The sequence below is a fragment of the Macadamia integrifolia genome, chromosome 8 (assembly GCF_013358625.1).
Source record: "Macadamia integrifolia cultivar HAES 741 chromosome 8, SCU_Mint_v3, whole genome shotgun sequence".
Taxonomy (NCBI): Eukaryota; Viridiplantae; Streptophyta; class Magnoliopsida; order Proteales; family Proteaceae; genus Macadamia; species Macadamia integrifolia.
In genome coordinates this window covers 10,176,686-10,204,397 of record NC_056564.1, presented here as the reverse complement: position 1 = coordinate 10,204,397, position 27,712 = coordinate 10,176,686, and the positions used below count along the sequence as shown (strand labels likewise).

The following is a 27,712-nucleotide window of genomic DNA, read 5'->3' as shown; positions in this document are numbered from 1 at the left end:
TGACATGTCTTTTGGTGGGCATCCATATGTGATTCTATAGGGAAGCTTGTTTTTTGGGCTACTATCAACCATATTTGGATGGAGCAAAACCTGTGTAAATGGACTCCCAAATCCAGATTGTTTGACAAGATTTGGAAAGCCATCTACTTTTAGGTCAGCTCTGAGATAGGTTGCATCCGTCAATGTCCAATTTTAGACACCCCAAGGGATAGGTTCATTGTTGTTGCTTGGGGCCTCCCTCCCTCCATCATCTCCCCCCCCCCCCATTTTGATGTATCCCTTCTTTTAGCTGTGCTCTTTGCCTTTTCTGTTGTTGTTCCCCCTTTTGGTGGTTTGTCCCTTTAGGCTCCCCTTCCCCCTTTCCCTTTGTATATACTTCCTCTTGGTAATGAATTTATTTATTCACCCAAAAAAAAAAAAGTGTCACCAAAATGATAACCCAACCCACAAACATTAATTTTTAACAAATAAATAACCCAACACTTGAACACTCCAAGTCAACTCCCAACTCAGAACTAGCAATTTAATAATTTTTTGTTTCAAGTAAAAATAACTGGGATTCATTAATAGTACCATAGAAACTAGAATCCAAATAATAGAATTTGAGGGCTCACAAAACCAACAGGCAGAACATTCAGATTAACTCTAGACTATAGATTTGATCAGACCCAAATAACAATAGTAATAGCATAGTTGTCAAGGCATTGCCTAGGTGCCGCCTAGGCATCCAGGCGATTGTTGCTTTATTGCAAGGGGCTTAAAATAGTATCGACCCAGGTTTGACACTTTTTTATGCCAAATATCAGTTGAGTACTTGAGATTATCCATAAATAAGCAAAAACCCCCCTATTATAATCTAATAAAAATAATTTAAAAATCTAGTTCCAAAAGGATAAAAGTCAACTCTCTAGTTTAAGAACAAAAACAGGATTTTGGTTAGAAGGGTGATTTTCAAGTTTCAAATGTTGGGGTTTCTCCCAAATCTGAAAATTCTATAAATTTTATTGTGGTAAACATTGCTAAAAACTAAAAGTGCAGTAAAATAATCTTTTGTTTTGATGTCCATAACTTTATTTTCTGTTAGGCCATTTTTAAAATCATTTATGCACCCTTAAAATAAGTTTGAAAAGAATAACTTTGTCAATACAGCTTGAACTTAAGCAGTCTAGATGGAAATCTGGTTTTGTGCTCTATCCAATACAAAAAGTAGTTAGAAGTCAGGATTTTAGGGTTAGAGAGGAAGAAGATGAAGAGAAGAGAGGTAGGAAGAAGAACGAGAGAAGTTGAGAGAAGAGAGTAATAGAAAGGTCCAAAACGTGGGGAGCATTTCTTGCTCATTCCACTTATATTAAGTTCAACTAGAACTTTAGGGAAATTACATCAGACCTCCCTAAGGAGGTGAAAGGGAAAAAAATAAAGTATAGTTTAGAACAACATAAAATAAGAACAATTCCTAAACTACCCCTATTACATAAACTCCAACACTCCCCCTTAAGCTGAAGAATAAATGTCATACATTCCCAACTTGCATAAGAGGGTACTGAACTGGTGAGAAATGAGTCATTTAGTGAAGATATTTGCCAATTGATCACCTGTCCTCACAAAAGGTATGCATATGTCACCAAAGTCAATCTTCTCTTTGATGAAATGTTAGTCTACTTCAATGTGCTTCGTTCTATCATGTTGCACTGGGTTATGGGCAATGTTTATCGCTACTTTGTTGTCACAATATAGTCTCATAGGTCATTGAGTGTCATATCCCAACTTGAGAACCACCCAACGCAGCCAAGTGAGTTCGCAAACTGCATGAGCTATTGCCCTGTACTCAACCTCTGCACTAGATCTAGCTACAACCAACTATTTCTTGCTCCTCCATATAACCAGGTTACCACCCACAAATGTGCAATAACTATATGTAGATCTCCTATTAGAAATGAATCCAACTCAATCAGCATCAGAATAACCTTCTATCCTCAAGTGATTGTTCCTGGCATACAAAAGTCCTTTTCCTGGAGAGGGCTTCAAGGATCTAAGAATGTGGTACACAACATCCAAATGCCCACTCTTAGGGGGCATGCATAAACTGACTCACGACTCCAACTGCATAAGAAATATCTAGGCGAATCAGAGACAGTTAAATCAACTTCCCCACTAGCCTATGGTATTTCTCTGCATCAACAAGAGAAGGGCCTCAATCTTCTCCTAGCTTATGATTCTGCTCAATGGGAGAACTTTCCAGTTTACACCAGCATTTCTATTTCCTTCAACAGATCTAGCACAAATTTCCTTTGGCATATGTTGATTCCCTTTTGAGACCTTGCCACTTCAATAACCAAGAAATATTTCAAGTGTCCTAGGTCCTTGGTCTCAAATTGTTTGGCCAAATAAGCTTTCATCCTAGCTATCTCATTATTATCATCTCCAGTCACCCCAATATCATCAACATACACAATCAATGTTGTGATGGTGCCATTACCTCGCAGGGTAAATAATGTGTGGTCTGCTTGACTCTGGGAATATCCATTCTTCAGAATGGCCTGTCTAAACCTCTCAAACTAAGCCTTTGGTGATTGCTTCAGACCATGAAGTGCCTTCTTGAGGAGACACCTTAGCATCGGCTGCCGGAAACTTGAAGCCAGGAGTGGGCTGCATATACACTTCCTCCTCTAAATCTCCATGGAGGAAGGTATTCTTCACATCCAACTAATATAAGGGTCACTCCCTGTTTTCTGCCATAGATAAAAGGACTCTTATTGAGTTATGTTTGGCCATAGGGGCAAAGGTCTCCTGATAATCAATTCCATACACCTGACTATACCCTTTGGCCACCAATCTTGCCTTGTACCTCTCAATAGCACCATCTGATCAGTGCTTGATCATATAAACCCATTTGCATCTAACTGGAATTCTCCCCCTGGGAAGGTCAATCAGTTTCCAGGTACAATTCTTCTCAAGTGCCATCATTTCCTCTGACATGGCTTGTTGCCACTTAGTGTCTAACATAGCCTCAGGGGATAGAGCAGACGAAAGAGCAACTGTAAAAACAAAACCTCTAGAAGAGAGAGAGCATCATAGGAAACAAACTGGGCTATAGGATTAGTACAAGCTCTCTTACCCTTACGAACAATAGTAGAGAGATCCAATCTCTAAGGAGAGAAGGAGATGTTACCTGATTGAGGAAGAGGAAGCTTAGGATGTGGATCCAAAGAGGACTCTTAGCAGGTCTTCTTTGTCCTTCTTGTGTACACAATATTAGGTGCCTTCTTTGTACAAGGTTCATCCACAGTATCAATATCATCCGCCTCTTTATGTTTCCCAATATCAAAAGAAAATGGAGTAAGAGGCAATAGGGAAAGAAACAGAATGGCATCGGCAGTCTTTTCATTTTCATTTCCATTCTCCCCCTGAAGAGGATGCTGATGAGGGGCAAAAAAAGGCACAAACTCGAGGAAGGTGACATCTTTGGAAAGAAATCTCCTGCGAGATGAAGGGTGGTAACTCCTGTAGCCTTTGGTAATGGAAGAATACCCAAGGAAGAGGCATTTGAGAGCCTTGGGATCGAGTTTGGTGCGGAGGATTTGTTAACATGCACATAACAAACACAACCAAACACCCTGGGGGGAAGAGAGAAAGGAGAAGACTAAGGAGATAGGAGTGCAACAGGCTTTTGGGACCCAAGGATTTTGGTAGGCATGCGATTGATGAGAAAGGCAGCAGTAAGAACAGCTTCAGATAAAAAAAAAAAATTGGAAACATGCATACCAAATAAAAGGCTTCTGTTGACTTCTAACAAATGGTGATTTTTCCTCTCAGCTACCCAATTTTGTTGGGGTGTATCAACACATGCAAGCTGATGGATAATACCATTGTCAGTAAAAAAGTCCTGTAGACCACCATATATGTACTCCCCCCCCCCCTTATCAGACCGGACTATTTTGATCTTGGTTTCAAACTAGGTATGGACCATTTTATAAAAGTTTTTGAAAGCATCATAAACATCACTCTTATGTTTCATAAGAATGGTCCAAGTATAACGAGAAAAATCAACAACAAATGAAACAAAATAACGATGGCCAAACAAGGAGGTAGTGGGACAAGGTCCTCAAACATCTATATGCACAATGTGAAAAGGAACAGATCTATTACCATGATAGGGATAAGAAGAACGACAATGTTTAGTAAAAGTACATGGCTCACAATGAAATACATGAGAAGAAGAAAAAGATGTAAACAAATGAGGTAACTGTTTCCTCATAACAACAAAAGAGGGATGTCACAAACGCTAATGCCAAAGCATCACAGTCTATAGAACTAGCATCACTACAACCACATGCATAGGACTATGGTGTAGTAAAAAATGTAACTGCGGCTCAAGATGTTACAGGCAGCCCTCCTCATGTCCACTGCCAATAACCATCTTCGGCTATAGAACTAACATCACTACAACCACATGTATAGGACTGTGTTGCAATAAATAAAGGTAACTGCAGCTCAAGACAGTATAAGTCGCCCTCCTCACGTCCACTGCCAATAATCATCGTCGGCTAAAGAACTAGTATCACTACAGCCACATGCATAGGACTGTGGTGTAGAAAAAAAGGTAACTGTGGCTCAAGACGAACAGGTCGCCCTCCTCACATCCACTACTAATAATCCTCTTCAACTATAGAGCTAGCATCACTACAGCCACATGCATAGGACCAAGGTTCAAGGTATTGGGTTTCAACCCTTGGGGAGATCGAAATTTTAGTCAAAACCAGGGAAATTTCGAGGAAACCAGGGAATTTTTCCCGGTTTGGTGGAAACTTAGGTTTCAACCCCCAAACAATGTTGTTTTTGCCTGATTTTTTGTGTACATCCTATTTTAAACATTTCTAACACATCCACATCATTAGTTTCATAAAAAAAAAAAAAAAACACATAAAATACTTGTGTGGTGAACCAAAGGTTCGATAATCATTACACTGAGTTGTTGACTTAAATTCTGAAACTATACTACATATTGATATAGTCTACACTATATAGTCTACAATCTACATCAAAACATAAAACATAATCCAAATGATCCAAAATAAATAAAAATATTACATCATCATGAGTTATCTCTCAACATAAAACAGTAGTGACTCAAGTACTTAATATGCAAAAAAAAAAAAAAATCAGCCACTGTGAATTCGTAGATCAAGTCCTCCTAAGTAACATATAAAAAAATTACATGATTCTACCCTATTTACTTGCATATTATATATAAAAAAAAATTTGCTTTTTAGGGAAGTTGGGACTTACCTTTTTGGTCCAAGATGCCTTTCTTGTGTGATTCAAATTTGTTAGGCAAAATCTCCACTGTTTTCCCAAGTTTCCCACACTTAGGAGAAAAAATGAAAAAGGAGGGTCAAATTCTGCTGAAACAAAGGTGGAATTCTGTTTGAAATAAGTTATATAGGACCTGGTTCCACCCAAAGGGTTGAACTAGGTATTTTAGGTCGAAATGTCCTTTGAAACATTAGAAATTTGGTCGAATTGGGTTGATACATGATCGGAACATGTGACTTTAAAATTCACATGTTTCGTTTCGACCCCCGGCGATACTTGCGAAACCTGCAAAATTTCGCAGGTTTGGCTCAAGTTCTAGAACCATGTATAGGACTCTGGAGTAGTAAAAAAAGGTAACTGCGGCTTAAGACGGTACAGGCCGCCTTCCTCACGTCCACTGCCAATAATCCTCTTCATCACCAAATCCTGAAAAAGGCAATGAGAAGGAAAAATGTGATAAAACAATTCAAGGTTTTAGTTAAAGTGCTCACAGACAATAGATTCAAGGTAAGGTTAGAAATATGAAGGACAGAAGCAAGTGAAATGGAAGAGGTAATGGGGATGCTGCCTTTACCAGAGATAGAGAAGGTACCATCAGGCATCAGCTACCCGGATTTTATCCTTATTCTACAAATGGAGTAGGAGGCATGGTAATGGAACGTACCAATCATGTGGTCAGTGGCACTAGAGTCAATGACCCACCACAGAGCTATGGAAGGTCCAAAGGTGGTGAAATGCGTAGCGGAAGCTGAGGCATCCTGTGAGGTAGATGGGCTATCAAGTTGAGACATGAACCGGTGAAGCACAACAATATCATCCCTAGAGAAGGTGCTGGTATCTACCTATGGGAGGCCTATAGTATCAGTCTCTGTCATAGTAGCATGGGATGTAGCCCCTCCTTTGCGGCCACCACAGTGCCAGTAGATCCACCACGGCACCACGTGTACTAGGACGGCCATAAAGAACCCAAATGGAGATCCAAATGGAATAAATAAAAAGTCACAATCACACAACACCAAGATTTATAGTAGTTCGACTCAACCTGAGTCTAGTCCACTCCCTACAAGATCCTCTCATAAGGTATTCCACAAGTTCTTTCCCTTCAGCATAGTAGGTAGAGAGGAAAAACCTTTACACAATCTTTTAACGATAAGAGTATCCGTACAATCCTCTTTTCAGGTAGAGAGGCACCTTACAATCTCCTTTAAGGTAGAGAGACACCTTACAATCTCCTTTAAGGTAGGTAGAGAGACACCTTACAATCTTTTAAGGATAAGAGAATCCTTACAATCTCTTTCAAGGATTACAATCTCTTAAGAATGAGAAGGTCCTTACACAAGCCTAAGTACAGTCTAGACTTAATGTAAAATAGAAAATGGAGAAATGGAATAAAAGAGAGTTACCTCTTATGTGGTGCGTGAATGAAATGCAATGATAATAAAGAATGCACATTTGAAGTCTTCTTAATGCTTGTAATGCAAATGCTAAGATGTAGATGAAGACTTGTAGATGGCCTTGAGTCGTCTTGAATGGAAAATGAAGAACTTGAACTCAAGAGATGGTATAGACCAATTCTCACTTCTAATGCTCAAATAATGCTCCTCCAAAGTTGAGATTAATTGTCAATTAATGAGTAGCATTAGAGGTATTTATAAGTGAGGTTAGATGATCATTTTAGGCAGTAAATCTCACTCAAACGGTCATATTCTGGGTCCACCGGTCGACCGCCTTAGCCGGTCGACTGACAAGAGCCGTTGAGGCAAAAATATAGCCGTTGGAGGTCATCCAGGCAAACACCAGTCGACCAGGAGTTTCAGCCGATTGACCGCCCGTAGGCATGGTCTATGTTTTGACAAGCTTCTGTTATACTGACCAGTCGTCATTGTTCTGGCCATATCTTTTTGGTCCGACCTTGGATTAACCCAATTCAAGTTGTGTTGGAATTGCGACTCGACTTCCTACAACTTTTATGATGAATCCATCTCCTGATACCAACTTTAAGGTTACTCAAAATGCCTTTGAGTCAGGTCACTGTGGTTTTCACCAAATTTCACTAGAACATATTTTTCTTAATATGTTCCATGCCACTTAAGGACTTTTATACTTGGTCCAGGTATATCCTAAGGTCATTCTAGTATGATGTTATGCAATGCATGGTGTGCGTGCACGTATATATATATATATATATATAGAAACGACCATTCTATCCTAGAGGTCTTCTTCTTCACTTGAAACTTCCATTTTTTGACACTTCATCTTCAATCAATTCATTTGTAAGTCCTTGTCTTGAGATGAGCTTCATGTCTTGATTTCTTAAAGCTTTATACCGTCTGATACCTTCTTTAAGTATTGATACCAACTTGTTGATACTCCTCATTTGATGACTTCAATCTATATTTCTTCATTTCATTAATCAAATTCAATCTTTGATATGAAGTATCTACAAAACAATACTTGAAGGCAAATTGTAAAATACCTTCATATGTTTGTTATCATCAAAACCAACTATAGGAGTGTGGGCAAATCCTTAACAAACACAAGCCCCAAAAAATCTGCTTCTCAGGGCCCAAAAAAAAAAATTCTAGCAACATAATGGAGCATGAAATCTTGATAGAACATCAATAAAACTCACTTCTAACCATGAATCTTCATCCCAACAGCATACACAAACATTATAAAGCCAAGTACATCTATCACAAGAAACCAAATCACATAGTTCTTACCACTATAGACAAAAAAGGACTCACAAAGACTGAAAACCAATACCTGGCAGCTTAGAGGAGAATGAGTTGTGCTCCTACAACTCTCCAAGGTAGACACCAAGGTTTAGAGGGGTCACAGGAGGGCCTTGGGCAACTCTATCTAGCACAGCCACAAGCGCAACCGAGATTTGAGGAGAGAGAAAAAGGAGGTCGATTCCCAGGTTGGCAGTGATACTGGGAATGACCTTTACTCTCTGTGTGGGCTTCAAACAGCCTTGTAGACATTCAATCACTGTTTAAGAACCTTCAACTTGCTTCTAGAACACCATCAAGTCTTCTTTTTGAATCTCTTTACATAGTATAGGCTCTATTGAACCCTAGAAAGCAAAAAAAGGGTCCAATAGAGACTCAAAGAATGAGTAGGAGGAACCTTAGTCGACTCTCAAACCCATTAAGCTCTGATACCAAGTTAAAAGTTAGGATATTAAGGTTCGAGAGGAAGAAGATGAAGAGAAGAGAAGTAGGAAGAAGAAGGGGAGAAGTTGAGAGAAGAGAGTAATAGAAAGGTGCAAAACGTGGGGAGCATTTCTTGCTCATTCCACTTATATTAAGTTCAACTAGAACTCTAGGGAAATTACATCAGACCCCCCTAGAGAGGTGAAAGGGGAAAAAATGAAGTACATTTTAGGACAACATAAAATAAAAACAATTCCTAAACTACCCCTATTACATAAACTCCAACAAAAGTCTCATGTAAAAAGAACTCATTTGACTAATCAAAACTTATTAGAGAACAAGAACATTTCTCTAAATGTTGATTTTTTATCACTTGATGAGGCTTAATATTGATTTTTTATGACTTTTTTTTTGGGGTGGGGGGTGAATAAATAATTCATTACCAAAGAGAAAAAAAAAAACAGCAAGCCCCAAAAGGAGGAGAATACAAGGCAAACAAGATTAGCCCTTAGGAAGCTGAGGAGGGGACCTGGAGGGAGAGAGAGAGAGAGAGAGAGAGGAAACAACAATATGAATGTTCCTTGGGGAATCAATACAAGAAGAAGAATCATCAAAAAACTTGGAATTAACGTCAAAGGAAATGGAGTCCCAAATCTGACGAACAGATCTGGAGTTGGAGGTCCATTTCCTAAGATTGCGTTCCATCCAAATCTAGTTGATGACTGCAGTGAAGGAGAGCTTTCCTATAACATCACAAATAGTAGTACCACCAAATGTCATCCACCCATATCCTTTCCCTTTGGAAGGGAAGAATCCTCTGATTTGTAGGCCAGCATTTAGAAATGACACCTTTCCAAATAAAAAGAGAAGAGGGGGCAAGAAAAAAAGAGATGATCAATGTCTTCCATGGCATTGCGCAGCACGAGGGTGAGGCTGGGATATGGAGATGGACGAGGAAGGCCTATACTGAAAGAGAGTTGGAGAGGGCCCGCCAAATAATGAAGTTGTGATAAGGGATGTGAAACCGGAACCAGACAAGCTTCTGCCAAAGAGATAAAGAACAAGTCCTGACAAAATCCTAAGCCGCTTAGGAAAAGAACAGACTGTAAGAGGCAAGAATCCAAAAGATTCGATCTCCTCTAGCATGATGACTGGTAGCAATGGATGGCAAAGCATTCTAGACATTTGAAATATGAGGAGATAAGGAAACCAGAAGGTCCAACTACCAAAGCTGATGATGTGAGCAACCTTGGATTGCTAGAAGAACCCGAACTATTGATAGCTCTTGCAGTAACAAACTAAAGGAGAACTCCCATAGGGTGCCAATGGTCAAGCAAAAGAGAGGTGGAGGAACCATCAACAATCTAAGAGGAGATGGCCTTAATGTCTGAAGGGACAAGATCTTATAGCAAACCCAAGACACATCAGATAGTACAAATGGAATCAAGGCACAAGATGCCCGAATAAACCTAATCAACACATTTGCTCTTCATCTTGGTCACAATCTTCTAGATCAACTTAATAATACCAGCTGAATTGACATCTTTGATACGTTTCAATCCCGGACAACCCTCATCCTTCGGGACGCAAACAAATGCCCAATGCCCAATTGGTAGGGCAAAGAAATTTAGTAGAATCCATTCCTTTCCAGAGAAAGGCTGTGATGTTAGACAAATTACCAAGGTAATTAGTTCCAATAGGATCTATCATAAACTCCAACCAGACTTAGATTAGATCAGATTCAACAGCAAGAACAGATCTGAAAGTAGACTCAAAATTAGATCAAAACTTGCATAAATTGTATCTCACCAAAATAGGACCCCGTTGGGGCTCAAATTTGGACGGAATGGATATCCTTGGAGGAACAAAACCATAAGAAATTGAAAAAAAATCTGCTAGCTGTATTGAGACTTATTCTGGTTGCAAGAAAAAGGAAACTTTTGGTGATTCTTCAAGAACTAGAGTTGGAAATGTTGGATGATCCTCAAATTTGGGTCAATTGATCCTCCTAAGATCCTCAATAAACCCACAAAATACTGCAACAATCAGATATCTGACTTAAAAGATACGCACTCAAAAATTCTTTCCATGAAAACCCTCAAACTGGAACCGATAGACTTTGTGTGTGTGTCTTCTGATCAACAATCGCAGAGGGCTTTAATCTCACTTTAAACAGTAGACAAAGATAAAGATAAAGATAAAGAAAAAGGAAAAAGTGTGAGAATTGATTGAAGAAGAAACGGCATAAAGGAATAGCTATCTTAGTCTGGGTCTCTCACCCTCAACTCTGTTAGTTGATGAACAAATCTCTCAGGTCCAAAGAGTAAGCATAGCTCACAAATAAAATTCATTAATTATTCCATGTCTTTGTGTTACAACAATGCCTCTTTAGTAGAGGTTAGGGACTCAATATATGGTAAGAACTGAAAAAAAGGAAAGAAACTGATATTAGAAACCTATTGGCTAAAGAGACAAACTTCCTTACAAATAAAAACTTGCTCACTAAGAAAGAAATAAAGGGCATAACTAGACTTCTAGAATACTCAAAATATAGAAACCTAATATTTTTAATGATTAAGAAACATAAAATAACTACTAATTCCGTATAGTACTTAAATCCCCAATATTTGGGCTTATAGAATTGACCCATTATAAAAGTAAACCCAAAAATATAAAGCCATGGACCATACAACCCTTTGGACACTCAAAATAACACATATTAGTCCATTCCTGGTCCAGTTTGATGGTTGAAATAGAGAACTAGAATTGCACCAAAATTATAAATCTGTCCTAAGAACAGGACCACCCTTGACCATGTTCTCTCACAACAGTTGAATCTCACAACCGGTCAGGAACTCAGGACTGGTTTTGGCCTTGCTCACATCAGGCTGTAGTAAGAGATTCTAACCCTTTAATAGTAAAGTGGGGCAAACCATAAATACCAAACAAATAAATATAAGATGACTGAAGAACCGATCTAATGAGAACCAAGAGACCAGCATATAAGAGAAGCTTGCCTTTCTAAAGTTGAAGCTGTTTCCGAATGAGGTCAAGCATTGAGAACAATTTGATCCATAAGTTGACCAAGCCTAAAAAAAAAGATTTTTGAGAATCAAAGATCAAGAAGAAGAAAGAGGTAAGGTAACTGATCCAATATGAGACACAAACTTCCTTACAAATAAAAACTCTCACTAAGAAAGAAATAAAGGGTATAACTAGACTTCTAGAATACTCAAAATATAGAAACCTAATATTCTTAATGACTAAGAGACATAAAATAACTACTAATTTCGTATAGTACTTAAATTCTCAATATTTGGGCTTATAGAATTGACCCATTACACAAGTAAACCCAAAAATATAAAGCCATGGACCATACAACCCTCTGGACACTCAAAATAACACATATTAGTCCATTCTTGGTCCAGTTTGATGGTTGAAGTAGAGAACTAGAATTGCACCAAAAATAGAAATCTGTCCCAAGAACAGGGCCACCCTTGACATGCTCTCTGACAACTGGTCAGGAACTCAGGACTGGTTTTGGCCTTGCTCACATCAGGCTGTTGTAAGAGATTCTAACCCTTTAATAGTAAAGTGGGGCAAACCATAAATACCAAACCAATAAATAGAAGATGACTGAAGAACTGATCTAATGAGAACCAAGAGACCAACATATGAGAGAAGCTTGCCTATCCAAAGTTGAAATTGCTTCCGAATGAGGTTGAGCATTGAGTACAATGATGCACTATCAATCTAGCCGGAATCAAAAGTAGACCCAAATACTTGACTGGGAGATGACTGATTGAATAGCTACACTTTCTTGGATTTATGACTTTACATGGATTAATGTTGATTTTTTATGATAACATATATGTAGCATACTAACTAATGTTAGAAAAGAAGGAAAATAAAAAATAACACTTGGGTGCCATGGTCGCATAGGCAACACCTAAGCACTTAGGCACCCCTCCACCACCTTGGGTTGCCTTGTCACCTTGACAACTATTTGTAATAGGTCTCCTTATGGTCTTCAATATCCCAAAAGTTGATCTCAATCCGACGGTAAGATAGAAGGATATCATAAGAAAACCAAATTAGTAAGTAGGTTCCAGATTTAGCAACTTAGCAGTAACTTCTCATCAACACAGCCACTCGTCATCAAATTTACAATATAGCAGCCACTCAATAACTGGAATAACATATGTCAAAACCAATGTAATACAGATAGATTGAGGTTACAGCACAGTTCCCAAAATTAGCACTAAAGAACATCAAACAGCAGCAGCTGATTGGCTTCAGGGATGGGGTTGAGAATTGAGATTGCTATCTAGTAAAAGGGATTGAACCCTCTGGAAGGCTTCAAAATCTCAGCCACATCAGATGGCAAGATTGCCAGTTATGAAGGTAACTCAAATTAGAAACATCAAGTCAGATTTACTAACTTCCTGGCACAGAAGTTCCTGGCCATTGGATGATCCTGAAGTTGCTGTCAAAGGAAGACCATGATAAGGGGAATAACATATCTATAGAATGGCCTCCATTGATGGTTGGATGAAATTTGTTGACCAGAAGTTTCTGCCAAAACCTTCTGTAGCAGGAGAGAAACTAAAGATCAGTCCTCACCAAGGTTGAAGAAGAGAAGAGAAGAGAAGGAGAACCAGAGAGAAGGCGATAGAGGAGAGTAGAACCAGCTTGCCACGATAGGATTCTGTTCTTCCTATCATCGGCTTCGTCCATTATTTATAAAACATTAAATAGAACCACTAAGAGCCCAAACCTAATTACATCTAATTATAAAGAAACAACAAACAAAACCAAATCTAACATAGCTAAGACTTCACTTAGATCACGATAGAGACGCTCTCCCCGTGATGATAAACACCCAACACTACAAACACCATCACTAAAACAGAGGTATATATCTTAACACTCCCCCTCAAGCTGGAGGATATAAATTTCCCATGCCAAGCTCGGATCAGCCCTTCCAGAAGGCAGGACCAAACAGAGGCTTGGTAAACATATCACCCAACTGATCTGCTACAAAACAATAGATGTTGTAGGATGTGAACAGATTTCTAACCACCAGCTTCCTTAAATATTTGATGGCTCCACCTTATGAGGAACACATAAAAACCAAAACATAGAGAGGGGTGTCTCAGTTCTTCTCACGGTAAAAACACATGTTGCAGTTTGAATAAAATAGAAACCAAGAATAAGGGAAATAAAGGAGAGGAGGAAGAAGAGGGATAGGTCAGTCTCTCACCAATGGTCTCACACCATGGACCGTCTCTCACAGCAACGGAATCACAGCACTCAAGGCAACAGTTTTTTTTTTTCAACATTAAATCGTGGGCTAGTACTCCTGCCCTTTATTTTATTAATAGCTCAAAACAGGAAATTGGAAACCCCATGCCTGGATGGAGATTCCATCTACAATAAGTTCTCAAAATAGAAACAGATTTAAATAGAGACTAATCCTAACATTAAATCTAATCTTTAAAAATATATATATATATAAACTATCATAATATGCAATACTGAAACGGAAACAAAGAAAAGAAAGATGTTCTAAGAATCCAATCCTCCATTATGCTATCACCCATGGGCCCTACCAAGGATCTCCTAGAAGAGAGAATAAACCACCACAATGGACTACTTGATTAATGTTGTAGGGCCTAGACCAGGCCCACAAGAGTGGACCACTTGAAGAGGGCCTAGGCTGGCAGGCTGGGGCCGCTGGGCCCAATGGGCTGGCTGTAAGTTGACTGGACCATTCACCCTTACTCCACAATCGTCCTACAACAATAATCCAACCCCCGAAGATTCCAAGTCAACTCCCAACTTAGAATTGAGCAATTAAAAAATTGTGTGTTCACAAAGACTACAGCATTCGAATCAAATAACATCCACATCACAAATAGAAGGGAGTATGAGAAAAGAAACTCAATAGATTGATAAAGACATTATACCTCAGGCGGCACTCCAACAGAATCCTCCATAATATCAGTATTTACAGGGCAACTGGCTACAGGAAATCCATCTGGCCCAATCTTTTCAGGTTTTACCAATAAAGTATGTCCTTTATCATAATTTAAGCTGCTAGACTTTTGACCACGTTTGATCACCCTAGATGGAAAACCTTTTGAATTCAATTCATTGTCTGAATGCCATCTGTTAGCTGTCGCACCAGGATCTATTTCCTCATGGCCACTGTCTCCACCTTTGACACCTTCCTCGTGATCAGATAGGTAATGTGATGTTTCCATGTTATCATAGCTTGAATCAGTTTTGCTTAACAAATGTTTAATCAAGTCATCTGAATTCCAGGAAATATTCCTGCCTGAAGTGGAAGGAGAAGCTTCTATTGGCAATGATGATGAACCTACAACCTTGCGCATTAAACCATCTGAAACCCCTTTGAACTGGCGCACAATATCATCCATCGCATCATCCACATTCACTGTAAAACAGGAGAGGGGGGGAGGGAAAAGGGAAAAAGCATTAAGTTTTGTTGAGCAGGAATGTGAACAACTACTGAGCAAATAAAAGGTACAGTAAACCGAGAAATAATAAGTAAAATAAAAGATCAAGTACAGAAAGCAGAGAGGTATCATAAATAGATGTTCTACACTAATTCTGTGATCATAAGCCTTTTGTTTGAAATTACGCTCTTTGCTTTATTGTACTGATTTTTCTGTGGCAGCTTTGCAAGTTTTTGTCTAAAGAAACATTAAAACAGTTCCAAGTAAAGAAAAACAGACAAAAATGTTACCAAACATAGCCTTAAGCTACCACAATATGGAGTTGAAGCTTCCAATTTGAAGGATAAAGAGTACCAAAGGCATGAAGCACCTTGATGGGGCTGTAACAGGGCCACGCTAGCTGGAGTTCACGGAAACTTGAACTGCAAGCACTCAATGATGTAGATAAGTCACTTAATGGGCTTATTTTATTGCAAATAAGCCTTGGGTTGGGTTATGTATGTGTTGGGCCTTTGATCCCATTGGTTTTCTTTGTAATGGGCTACTTTAATGGGCCTAAAATATGGGTAGAAAGTAGGAAAACGGGATTTAATTCATTAGTTTAGTTAGAGTCTTGTTTTGAGTCTATTTCCTTTGTTATTTCATTTTTTTAGTCAGTTTAGGTTTCCCTATTAGTGAATGACTAGTTAGTTACCTACTCTATGTTGGAGTTATAGTCCTAGTCCTATTATAAGTCCAAGTCCTACTAGGTGTGTCTAGTCTTATTTGGAAACTAGCTCCTAGTTATGTTATGATTGCTATTCTGCCCTCTTTAAATAGAGGAGTCTATGTACTCATAATTTCAGATTTGAATAAAAAAAAGTTGCAATCAATTGCTTAGAACAGCTGGGATGGCTGTGGGTGAGAAGCCTAGGCTGAGATAGCCACTCCTCTCCCACATTCCCTTGTTTCTCCATTTATTTCTGCATTAATTTCTCTGTTCTAGTACTGTTTGCTGTGAGGTTTTCCAAAGAGAGTGTTTAGCTCTGTCCAGCTCCATTCACACTAAATCGATCAGCGAAGAAGTTCAGATTTGATGGCCAATTGAACTCCAGAATCTCCCCAACCTGAAGTCAGATCTGCCAGGCCTTGTTAGGGTCTGTTCTACACCACCAGTGGACCACTCGATCCACATTGAAAAACTAATCAATACTGCCAGCTGCTGTTCTGCAGATTCGTGTCAAATTCTCTCTCCTAGGTCTGATTTTCAAGAAGGTAAGTATCTCATCAACTGTCCATCAGAAGTCTCTCAAATTTTTAGGTTTTTGTATCCTCCCTAGGGACTACCTATTCCCAAGAGTGCAGCTCAGCTCCCTAGGGACTACCTATTCCCAAGAGTGCAGCTCATTCTGAGCTCCACAGCTGCAGCCTCCCCTCTCTCTCTCTCTGGGCCTATCACAAGTGAGTTTCTCTCTCCTGGCCGATTGGAATTCTCTTGGGTTTTCTTTGTTTGGGGTTTATAAATTGTGGGGGTTAGCTTCTTGTAATCTACTCCTACATTACTCAATTTAAATAAAATATTTTTATAAAGTAAGAGGTTATAAATGCATTATTGAATAATATAGCATATAGGGTAACGTATACCATATAAAATGCGCTCCTTTCTGGGCCAAGCGAGGGTCAGGCTGACCTGACACAGTGTGCAGCCTTAACTTTTATAATATGCATGTCAATGGAAATTTTTTCATGTCTGGAAATAACTCCATGCTGTGAGCATCCCTCACTCTGGCTCCCTTGGGTTTTTTTTTTTTTTTTTTGGTGGGGGTGGGGGGGAGGCTCCATCTACAGACCTGTGGAGGAATAGAAGACAATGGAACTCAACCTCATATCTTAGTAGTGCAGAACCAGTAGTCAAGCAGAATAACTGCTCAAGTGCTGCCTACTCTCTAGGACTTGCTCATACCCATGGATGGCCATGGGACCGCCTTCCTATAAAACCTGTTTTACAAAGAGCCTTTTTGAAGGTGTAAGACCAATAGGATTAGGCTCATTTAATGGGTGTAAATCCATTTTGGGGGTGTGGACTGTGGAACCTGCTATGTAGGTGCAGGATTCAATTTTTTGTTGTGTATGAGACAAGCATAAAACTCCAAAGGTCTTGGCCATTTTAGTATGGACAATTTCCATGTCTGCACTCAACCTGTTGGGTGCAAATGCACATGTTTGTGATCTATGACTAGTTTGTAGATTATATAGAATTGAGTGGTAAAGATAGAAGAAGTATCATATGGTGAAGTATAACTAACCTTCTAGACCAAAGAACTTGGAAGGTTGGGGCTTCAAATCCGTATCACATATGATAGGGCTTTGCTGGGGAAATGGATGTGGAGGTACTTATTTCGGAATCTACGGCACCTCAGAGGAAGGTTATTAAAAAGCAAAGTAAGACTAGGAGGATCATTTTGGAGGGGGAATTCCAGGAAGTAAGGGGAACTCATTCTTGTGGTGTGTGGAAGCATACCAAAAAGCAGCATGATTCCTTTGGACAGGGTAGGAGAATGAGTTTTGGAAGGATAAATGGTTGGAGAGGGATTTAAGGAGGCTATGTTGAAGAATATTTTGAAAGTGGTGGTGGTTTGGATCACACAATTCAGGTGAGACTTGCTTGACGAAGAATTAGAGGAGGCTTTCAACTTCCTGGCGATTCGTATATAGCAACAATATTAAGTGGGAGAACAATGGTAGCAGAATTTGGGAAGGGAGGGGATTGGTTTTGGTATCTACTTACTATAAACGTCTATCAAGGAGATACTTCTTTATTGCAATTCAGGCTGATTTGAAAGGTCTATGCTCCCATAAGATTAGCAACTTTAGTTGGGTAGTGGCATTAGTTAAGGCACTTAATTAGATTACTTGGATAATTAAAGTTTAGGGGATGGAGTTTGGCTAATGGATGTTATTTTTGTGCCACAGAAGAGAATCAGCATTTTCTAAATTGTGTTTTGGCCAATATAGCATGAGAAAGTTTTATTGTATGCATGAGGCGAGATGCACACAGCCAAGGAATGTGAAGCATATGTTTATGCACTGGCCAAGGAATCCTCTTCGGAAGAAAGGTAAAGATTTTGTTTTGTGAAGCTTGGTAAGAAATTTTATGGGGGTTGTGGAGCAAGAGAAATGGTTAAGTTGCATTATTGCAACATGTTGGTCACAGGTTCAAAACTTGGAAACAGCCTCCCCTACGAAGAAGGGGGTAAGGCTGCATATTTAATACCCCTCCCAGACCTCACTGTAGCGAGAGCCTTGTGCACTGGATATGACCTTTGTGGTGGGAGAGAAACAGAAGGGCCTTTGAAGGCCACACAAAATCATTTCCTCGAGTGCATGCTGCTATTAGCTCTTAATTGATTGGGCTTTGGAAAACAAAGAATATAGAGGTGTTCCAAAAGAGACTATCACTCCCAATCAGTTTCCATGGTCAATGAATGATGTGGTTTCTGTATGGGGGTTTCCTAATTTCCATACATTCTCCTTTTGAATTGATACTCCCACGGGGCTTCATTGTAATGCTGAATATATGTAAGTTTGAGTGTTATTCCTTATGGATTTTGTTGTTGCCGAAAGACAAAAGGAAAATCGTATGGTTGACAAATAAAGTTTGAAGTAATTTTATTTTTATATATTAGTGTGATTTAGATTATTAACTCTTCAGTATCGGCCAAACAGATGGAATATCAGTTGGACCATCCAATCTCCCTTTGACAAAGATATGCATATGCACTGAATAAGAGAATGGAAGAAATTTGTTGTGAATTGACAGACAGAAGAAAGAAACTCACCTGCCAGTGAGCTCATCACTGAAGTTGATTTTCCAAATGAGTAATTCTTCAAAAAGTGAAAACGAAGATGTTTAGAGCAAGACAATTGTCATTTATCTCCAAAAGGCATAATAAATCAGAATCAATAATCTTAAATATCAAAATTGCATGTTTTCAAGAGAGGCACACCTTCGAGGAAACACTCAAGAAATCCCACACCTCATGCTGTTCAGCAACATTTGCAATTGACAAAAGATCCTGAGGAAGGGATGCATTAGAGAAATAATAGACAAATGGCATAAACACACTAAAACACAGATATGGGAATCGAATCATACTTGCAAATATTTGTGAAGCTGAATGCAGCGTTGATGAACAAAAGAATCATCTGTACTTGAGGAAAGAAACCTTTTAGGGGGCAAATGTAGATTATAATTGGGTATATCCTTCAGGTGTCGGTGCAGCCGCTCGAAGTTACTATATCTGCATGCCAGATGGCTCAAATATCAAACAAATGAAATGCTAGATACATGTCAATGGAGGAAATGAATAGTCGATAAACGGAACATAAACAAGACCTTCTTTTGACAAACCAAGTTCTTTTTTCTGCATCTGTCACAGCAATCGAATAAACTGCAAAAGATTTTGACCCTATCTTTTCAAAGTATGCTCCCACAACCTGCAGAAACATTGAAACCACCAGGAAGTGGAAGTAAGGAAACAGAATAATAAATTAAAGCGGAGGTAACAAATCACCTGTAATACTAGATTACAAAGACAATAACCAAAAAGCAGCTTTGACTTCAGCCCTCAATTTTTAATGACAATTTCCAGTTTATTTTTCTACAATTTCATAAGCCTCAAACATTTATACTGAATAAAGAAATCTTACCCGGCACTCCAGTTTCGGGGCATTCAGCCATGCTTCCTTCCAGATCACCATATCAGAAGTACCCTTAACATTATGTTCTTCTTTATGCCCTCCATAATTTGGGCTGTAGAACTCCTCGGAAACGATTGAACCTCCGGCAATTTTTTTCTCAAAATCAGTTTGAGCTTGCAAAGCAGAAGAGCTATTGGATCGCTTGGGTGGAGTATGACTGCCAGTAGAATGTAGAACAATATCATTTTCTAACCCAAATGATGGTCCCTTGTGCAGATCCAATGGCAACTGTGTTTCGATGTCTATTCTAGCACTGGGTGAAGGATCAAGATTTGCTCCATCAGTTAACCTAACCATGAGTTTTTCATCCATTCCAGTAGAAACTATAGGTCTGTTCATTAATATTTCCTTGGAGTTTTTCTCAGGAATGGTACTACTTGTTCGTGAAATTCTTACTTTAGCATGCTTTTCAGATTTCTTTCTATAGTTTCTTCCTTTAGTCCACATGTTCTCAAGATTTTCAGGAGCAAGAACTTCTGTTCTTCTCTGCGTTGCAGCCTCTAACATCCTTGCCCAATCTGCAGCCCGTGGCTGGGCAAGACCTTCATCATATGTGAGTTTCTGCCTGTGCCCAGATGTACCCAAGGGCATCATTCCCTGATCGCTCGATTTTTCCAATACCATGTGACTTTGTTGTTTAAAAGTGGAAGCATTTTTTCCTGCTGTAGATTCACCGCTTTGAATAATTCCTACAGCACCAGAATTATCACAGTGATGATCAGTTGCAACAGCTGACTGATCATCACCTGCCTCTTTGCTTGTATCCTCTTTTGCAGCGAGGAAGATATACTCGATTAACTCGTTTATGTACCTGCAAAAAGAAGAGTTTTGTAAGTTGTGTGGTGGATGCTAGCAACTATGAGTAGAGGTAGGAGTTCTAATGTTAGAAACTATGAGCAGAGGTGGGAGTTCTAAGTCATGACATTAAATGTTAACAACCAAAGGAAGTGAAAATTTTCAGGAAACCTTTTTAACATTATTGCAAAGTTGCAGCTATAAACTATACCTTGAATAATCATTAGAGACAACAGATAAGAGAGCTAATTGCTTCAAAAATCATAACAATCATCTTGTTCCAAAAAAAAGAGCCCTCTCTATTTTTCAAAGTATATAGATATGGTAGGCACTGGGAGTGAGTGAACTAGCCGGGGACAACTACCTCCCTATAGAAGGAAGGTAAGGTTTATCCGCTCATTGCTTGACTAACTTGTCCTAGGAAAAAAAAAGGTAATTGCACATTCAGGTTAAAAATGCAAAACAGGGATCCAGATGATCGACATACAATGCACACAATAAATATAAATAGAAGAGCATTTGCTTCAACATGAGACTATTTTTTTTCTTTTATTAGCAAGAATGTAAAATTTTATATTTACATATGCAATTGCAATAAGATTCAAAAGTAGGTAAGCGCCCCCTAGAAGAACTTCTGTTGTTCGATTGTTTGTTATAGGCCGTTCGATAGAGATTGGAGTTTTGGTGGCACTATACTACAAAAAATTGAATTATTCATCCATTTCCTTCAGTTCTATTTTTGGAAGTACAAAACTCATCCTTTTAGTATGATACTGGTGCCATTTGAAAGGTTATTTTGTCATCTTTTCAATGAAACCAACATCTTGTGTTTCCAAGCTATAACCCTAAAGTTCTGTATAACTTTTTAATTGTGTAAATTTGTGATGGATTACTCATGGTATCAAGTAGTGATACGATAAGGAATAAGGCCAATACATATCGAGATTGGCCATGTTGATACGATATAGAACTGACGCATAAAATATTTATGAAGAGAATCGAAGCCTGATATACTTGGTACACAGGCTGTCAAAACCCAAAAATCCCAACTTTTTAAAGAAAACCTCTTTATACTCTGACTTTTTGGCCTAAACCTAAGTGGATCCTATCTACACTCGAAAACAACATAGGAGGAGCGGTTAAACAAGCACAATTTTACATTAAAGATTGGGGGTTGAAGTATGTTAAAAATTATTATTATTATTTTTTTTTTTGCTTGAATCTTAGTTTTTCTTGCTTGTTTTTTGCTAATTATCACTTCTAATCTAGAAAACAGACCTAAATGTATATAATCTCAACATAGATGGAGTGGTTAAACAAACACAATTTTACATTAAAGATGGGAGTTGAAGTATGTTAAAAATTAATTTTTTTAGCTTGAATCTTGGTTTTTCTTGCTTGCTTTTGTCAATCACTTATAAACTTGAAAACAGACCTAAATGTATATAATCTTAAATGCTTTGTGATCTATAATATATAGTTTTTTCCTAAGCATTCATTGTTAACATTTACATATTTACCACTTCAACCCTTCTTCTTCGACTAGAGGCACTAACTATGCACTACATGATTAAGAAGCAGCTTGTTGGTTATTATTCCCTGTTGAGGCTGCTCTGGAAGTGGGACTGGAAAGCTTGAGAAATGTCTTCCCTGTCCATGAGAGTTGGACTGAAACCACCGAAACCTGGCAGAAACCAGGTTTTTTTTTCTGGGCTATTGCAAAAAATTTGGGCTGAAATTTCCAAAATATCAGTAATGCTATGTTTCATCTCGAGGTCCATGAAACTTGCGAGATTTCGGCCAAAATTTCCAAGTTCCTAGAACCATGCTCCCATCTCCCCCGTCCTCCACCCTTCCCCACCAGACTATTCTCCCTCCCTCTGTCCAAACCCTAACCCCACCTGCCCTTCGTTGTTACCGCCAGTGTAATATAAGTCCCCCTCCATATCCCAAGAAGTTGTCCCACCTGGCCTCTTCCTTGCCCAGCCCTAAGAGGCTCCTACCGCTTCCTTCTATTCCTTCCTGATGTATCATGGTGGTCATCTGGATTTCTCAAGGTCGTTTCCCTCGTCCAATCAGGAAGAAGCTCATTCTCTTTTCAAGTTCCAGTATTCTACCTTCTGCTGCTCGGGAGGATGGTTTTGACCTTCGATCGAGTATGGATACCTGTCACCATGCCTTATACCGGACCATTTTGTTGTAATCATGGCTTAAAGTATTTCTGATATGATACGATACACTCTGATACATATCTTAAATTTAGCCGCCAATATGGTGACCAATACTAATACTTTAATCCTTGATCTTTAGCATATCTCCGATACAATACAATACGATACCCTACCATTCGATATGTATCTTAAATTTATCCGTCCGATACGGTGACCGATACCGATACTTTAATCTTTGGTTGTGATATGGCGGGCAAGCTGGTATTTATTGCTACTAAAATTTATGGTTTTAGTGCAAACTCTCAGGATAGTCCACAATGTCCAGATTTGGCTCCCTCTTGATGCAATGAAATAGTTTGTTTGTTGTTTATCTGGGTCTTGCCCCTTCTCTTTTGCAGGCCTTTGCTTCCCACCCTCTGTGAGGCAGGGTCTTGTAAGTTGTTTGTTCCTTCCTCCCTTGTCTTTCCCTAGCCAATGAATTTTTAATTCACCAAAAAAAATAAGTTACATAATACTTCACATATCAGTAGGATAGTAGTTAATGTATATATTGTTAATTTATTTTAGTTACTATTATGTTTATACTTACATATTGCTTGCTTGATTTGGACCATTAGGGATTTTTTTTTTGGGTAAATAATAAATGCATTAAAAGAAGGGGGAGGAAGAACATAGATCGAGGTGAAATGTACATTTCTATATGTATCAGTGCGTATCGGTACGTATCGGTAGGAGGAAGAACATAGATCGAGGTGAAATGTACGTTTCTGTATGCATCAGTGCGTATCAGTACGTATCAACCGATACGTACCGATACGGTGTGTTACGGTTATATAATGGCCAAAATGGGTCATTTTTCAGAAAACACAAATTTTTTAGGGTTTTTGTTCCAAAGTTGCTGCCAGCCATTTTTCTCTTTAATTAAAGTGGAAACCAATGTTGGGAACAAGGATTTTACATTTATGGGACAACTACAAACCTTGGATTCTTAATGCAATACTCTCAAATTAGTGTTTATGCATAATACATGTTACATATAGCTTTTTTTAACTATTTTTTTACACAAAAGTGTATAAAAAAGTGTTTCCTATCCATTTATATGTGAATCTTAACGTATCTCCGTACGATACGATACCCTCCGATAAGTATCTTAATTTTAGCCGAGCGATACGGCGACCGATACCGATACTTTAATCCTTGCAACCAAGTCAATTTCAGTTAGGGTTCCACAAACCCTAGCAAAAAATCTCATCTCTTCATCTTCTTAGCCACCAAGAGAGCACCACAGTCAAGAGGGAAGACACGGTGGCAGGGCGCTGGCCTTGCGAAGGGAAATGGTGAAGCAGCTTCCAGTCAAGCATAGATGACAGCTTGACAGGCTGCTGGTCATGCAGCTGGCAGCAAATCAGAGCTTGCCAAGCTAGCTAGGCACTTCAGACGGTGGCTGGCCTTGACGGGCTGATTGGCGACCAAGCAATGGTGGTGCAACCAAACAAACCTAGAAGGCTTAGCAGGATGGTGACCTACGGGCTGGCGGCTAAGTCGCAACTCCAACTAACAATGCTCCAACCATGGATGAAGAAGCAGAGAAAGGAAGGTGAGGAGGAAGCAGAGAGGGAGGAGAGAGGGACAGAATGAAGAAGAAGAGAGAGAGAGAGGGTGCAAGGAAGAGGATGAGAGAGGAAGAAGGGAGGGTGAGACGCGGAGGAGCAGCCTGACGGCGAGCTGGAGATCCTTCGTTTAGGGTTTAGAAGGAGACCAAGGAAAAAGGGACTGAGATTTTCTTTCATTTAGAGGCTCACCTCAAGCAAGTTCTGCAAAGTGAACCATTAGGGGTTACTTTAAGCCAATATCCTAATACATAAATAAATGTTTCTCTTTCAAATCTTCTTGGTTAATTGTTCTCTATTACTTATTTATAGGTTTGATATTGCACTTGTCAATGAAGATTTGAATCACACAGATGCCTTGAAGACAAAGACAACCTGACGTTGGTTCGGTATCATTATTTCTTGCTTATTTATGGTGCACAATGCACAAAATACTTGTCATGTATTCTTGCTTACTTATAATGAATTATAAGCATATTCATTATTATCAAAGCATATAAAGAGTCTTAGCCTCTCTGGTATGTCTCCAAGAAAACTCTTAAAACCAAATTCGTGTAGGGAAATGGGTTCTGGTTATTGCCTATGAAAAAGCCTTGTAATTAGCATATTTTGAGTGGAATGGTTCACTTTGTGTCACAGTTAAGGGAATGTTTCTCTTCAAAGTAATTTGATAGTCAAACCTTAGCTTTATTGATGCTGAGTAAACCTCAATCACTTTCTTTTTATTCTGTTTATAGATCTATTTTTGGTCTATTACCTGGAAGTTTTGTAAATTTACCAGAGCATCAAGCATGAAGGCAACATTTAAAAAAAAGAAAAAAAAAAAATGTAGCATGCACCCCAAACAATGGAACTGTATTAGATATTTCAGAAACACATTCTATTAATGTAAATGCAACAACTCCTTTAACGAGCAGACTGGTGTAGTCCATAAGAAGCCAACAACTATATGCAAAAAAAAATTGTGAATAGGTAACAAAGCCCTATTTATCTTCCCCCCACTTTGTAGATAGTCTACACCATAAAATCATCAAAACTTCTAATGATACTTTTTAGACACCAAACCTGAAACTCATTAATACTCTTTAGGTATCACCAATGAGTGGTTAAAATACTCTTTCATAAGGAGCATAGTTGTCAAGGCATCACCTATGTGTCCATGAGGCTTTGCCTGGACTGGCACCTTAAATTTTTCCCTTCTCAACCAAGAAGAATAAAACTCAAAAAGGAAATAAGACTTAAGGAAACAAATCCATGGACAAAGAAAGTCAACTAGAAGTCTCCATCGATAGCTTGTTGTCCAAGACTAATCAGAATAGAAACTGACCAAAAATATAGAAAGTAAACTATTCCTCCACAGAATCTTCTACAAGCATTCCCAATTGTGACAGTTTTGACACTGCTCACATGAACAGTAACGTGAACAGTGTTTTGGCCCTATTTTCTTGATGCTTCGATCTACATCACTTTCTACTACTTCTTATGGATCATCAAAGCAATAGTCATGGTATTCAATAAATTATAATATCCCCTATCTGCATATGTTTTTGGTATACATGTATCTATGTGGGGCCCGGGGGGGCGGAGAGAGAGAGAGGTGCAAAAATACAAATATATGTAAGGAAAAGCGCTTACCCAGGGCTTGCAAAATTCAAGACGGGTTGCATAACCAAGCAAGTTAGGAGCTCTCTAGCAATACAGTGGACAATAGGGCATTGAGCTTCTCGAGATCTTAACACCACAGCCAGTATGCCTCCCGTAATTCGTTGAAGAACCTGAAACAAAGCAAAAGATATGAATATGAGAGGACAAAAGTAAAGCAGAATATCAATAGCTAATAGCCAAAGGAATTATCAGAACACTCCACTCACACCTTGTACTCACACTCGGGAGATACCAGAGCTGGGTGGAGCTCCTTAGAGGCCATAAGGTGATGTTTCAGCCTTTCATCTCTTTCTTCAGAAGATAGTGTTCCCATGACGTCCACACCAATGGCAGATTGGTTTCTTCTGTAAAGGTCTATGTGGTCCCCGATCAAGTCAACCATGTCCCTGAAACATTGGAGATTCATTTGGTTCCGACAGCACACAGACTAAGATATCGATCAAACTTAAGAAAGCTTATTGATGACTTACAAAAGAAACACAAAAGCACCTTGTTAACAAGTCGAAAAGGTTAATTTCTTTAACCCTCCTTGATAATTCCCCAATAACATCAATTATTAATAGGCGTATCTGCTCAGGGGCCTCTCTATCTGGAGTGATGGCTGAATACCACAGGTCTACCACAAATTCCTGCAAAATCTTGTTGATGAAGTCGTCAATGGCAACCTCCACTAGTGGAGAGTCAATTTTCCGCTTCCATTTTGGGGGGGCTGGAAAACTAGAAAGGCGAGGATCATCTAGAGACAATTGCTTCTTCGCCAAGTGCGATAAATAAGCCTGCGGACCTACTGGTTGAACCCGCCTGCGGATCTCCATCTCACAAGTAAGAAGCCGAAATGCGTAAACCAACATAATAGATATGGGAACATTCATCAACATTGATTTACTTGAATCTGCATAAGCATTAAGAAGAGGGGGGGGGGGGGGGGGGAATCAGAAACATGGATGTGAGTACTTAGATTAGAAGAAAGAATGTACTAAACACAAACAGGAATTGTAATAGGTTATAAAAACTCTGGCATTAACTCTTATTAACTCATTGAAGAATACTACTGGAGTTATCCAATAAGATAAGTCTCACATAAACAAAATTCGTTTCGACATTGGTGCCAAAAAAATTGAAATATAAGAGCGACAACGCCCCCTGTTGATCCAATTTGCAGGATAGAAAGTAGAGAATTATATTGTGGCTCCAATGGAATCAGAATGTTTCTTCTTGAATTTAGACATTAATCCAAATTCAGGTAAAGACCAATTGAATCAACGAATGAGTGAATTCTCGAAATAAAATCGGATCGAATTACGTACGAGACAAGAAATATGAAACCGCGAAGATTACCAACGCCCACCATACAGTTCGAACCTTAGCTTCCTCGATTAGATCATGCAAAGTTTCCATCGCCTTCATGGTTCCAAAGCCCTAAAATACTTTCTTCCTTCAATTTATCTTTATCTCCGATAGAACAGAAACCACGACGATCTCAGATTCTTCTGATACACTAGGACCTAAGAACAAATTCGAGATTGTTTAAGCTTATGAAGAAGAATTTGGCGCAAAAATCTGGAAATAGAAAGCATGTGGCCAGCTATTATTGCAGAAAACCAGGTCATCGCAACATCCAAAATTGCTTCGACTGTCACCTGAAGGTGTTCTGGTTTGATGCTGCTTACAAATCTTCCACCGATTCGGACTTTTTTAGTAGTGGAGAATCCCCTTTGGGGGGGAAAAAATCATCTGCAATTCCAATCTCCTACAATTTCGTGCAATACCACTTTTAT

The 27,712-nt window shown here is 38.9% G+C and overlaps 1 protein-coding gene across 5 annotated transcripts in view; it reads right to left on the bottom strand.

Annotated features, from left to right (window-relative positions):
- Positions 1 to 27,712, bottom strand: part of LOC122086979 — a 60,379-nt gene extending 32,667 nt beyond the window's left edge. The window contains exons 1-11 of one of the 5 annotated variants that reach the window (XR_006142593.1): positions 27,242 to 27,668; positions 26,424 to 26,826; positions 26,143 to 26,320; positions 25,905 to 26,044; positions 19,643 to 20,504; positions 19,329 to 19,429; positions 19,089 to 19,233; positions 18,940 to 19,008; positions 18,772 to 18,817; positions 14,441 to 14,931; positions 5,287 to 5,739 (exon numbers count right to left, since the gene is read on the bottom strand). Coding sequence is in view for 4 of the 5 variants with exons in the window: in XM_042655912.1 (XP_042511846.1) it covers positions 14,441 to 14,931; positions 18,772 to 18,817; positions 18,940 to 19,008; positions 19,089 to 19,233; positions 19,329 to 19,429; positions 19,643 to 20,504; positions 25,905 to 26,044; positions 26,143 to 26,320; positions 26,424 to 26,826; positions 27,242 to 27,341 (2,535 nt within the window). In the remaining variant the exon portion in view is untranslated. Of the gene's footprint in view, positions 1 to 5,286; positions 5,740 to 14,440; positions 14,932 to 18,771; positions 18,818 to 18,939; positions 19,009 to 19,088; positions 19,234 to 19,328; positions 19,430 to 19,642; positions 20,505 to 25,904; positions 26,045 to 26,142; positions 26,321 to 26,404; positions 26,827 to 27,241 lie in introns of those variants that run through there. The other 4 variants (XM_042655912.1, XM_042655911.1, XM_042655913.1 and 1 more) reach the window with 4 other exon arrangements.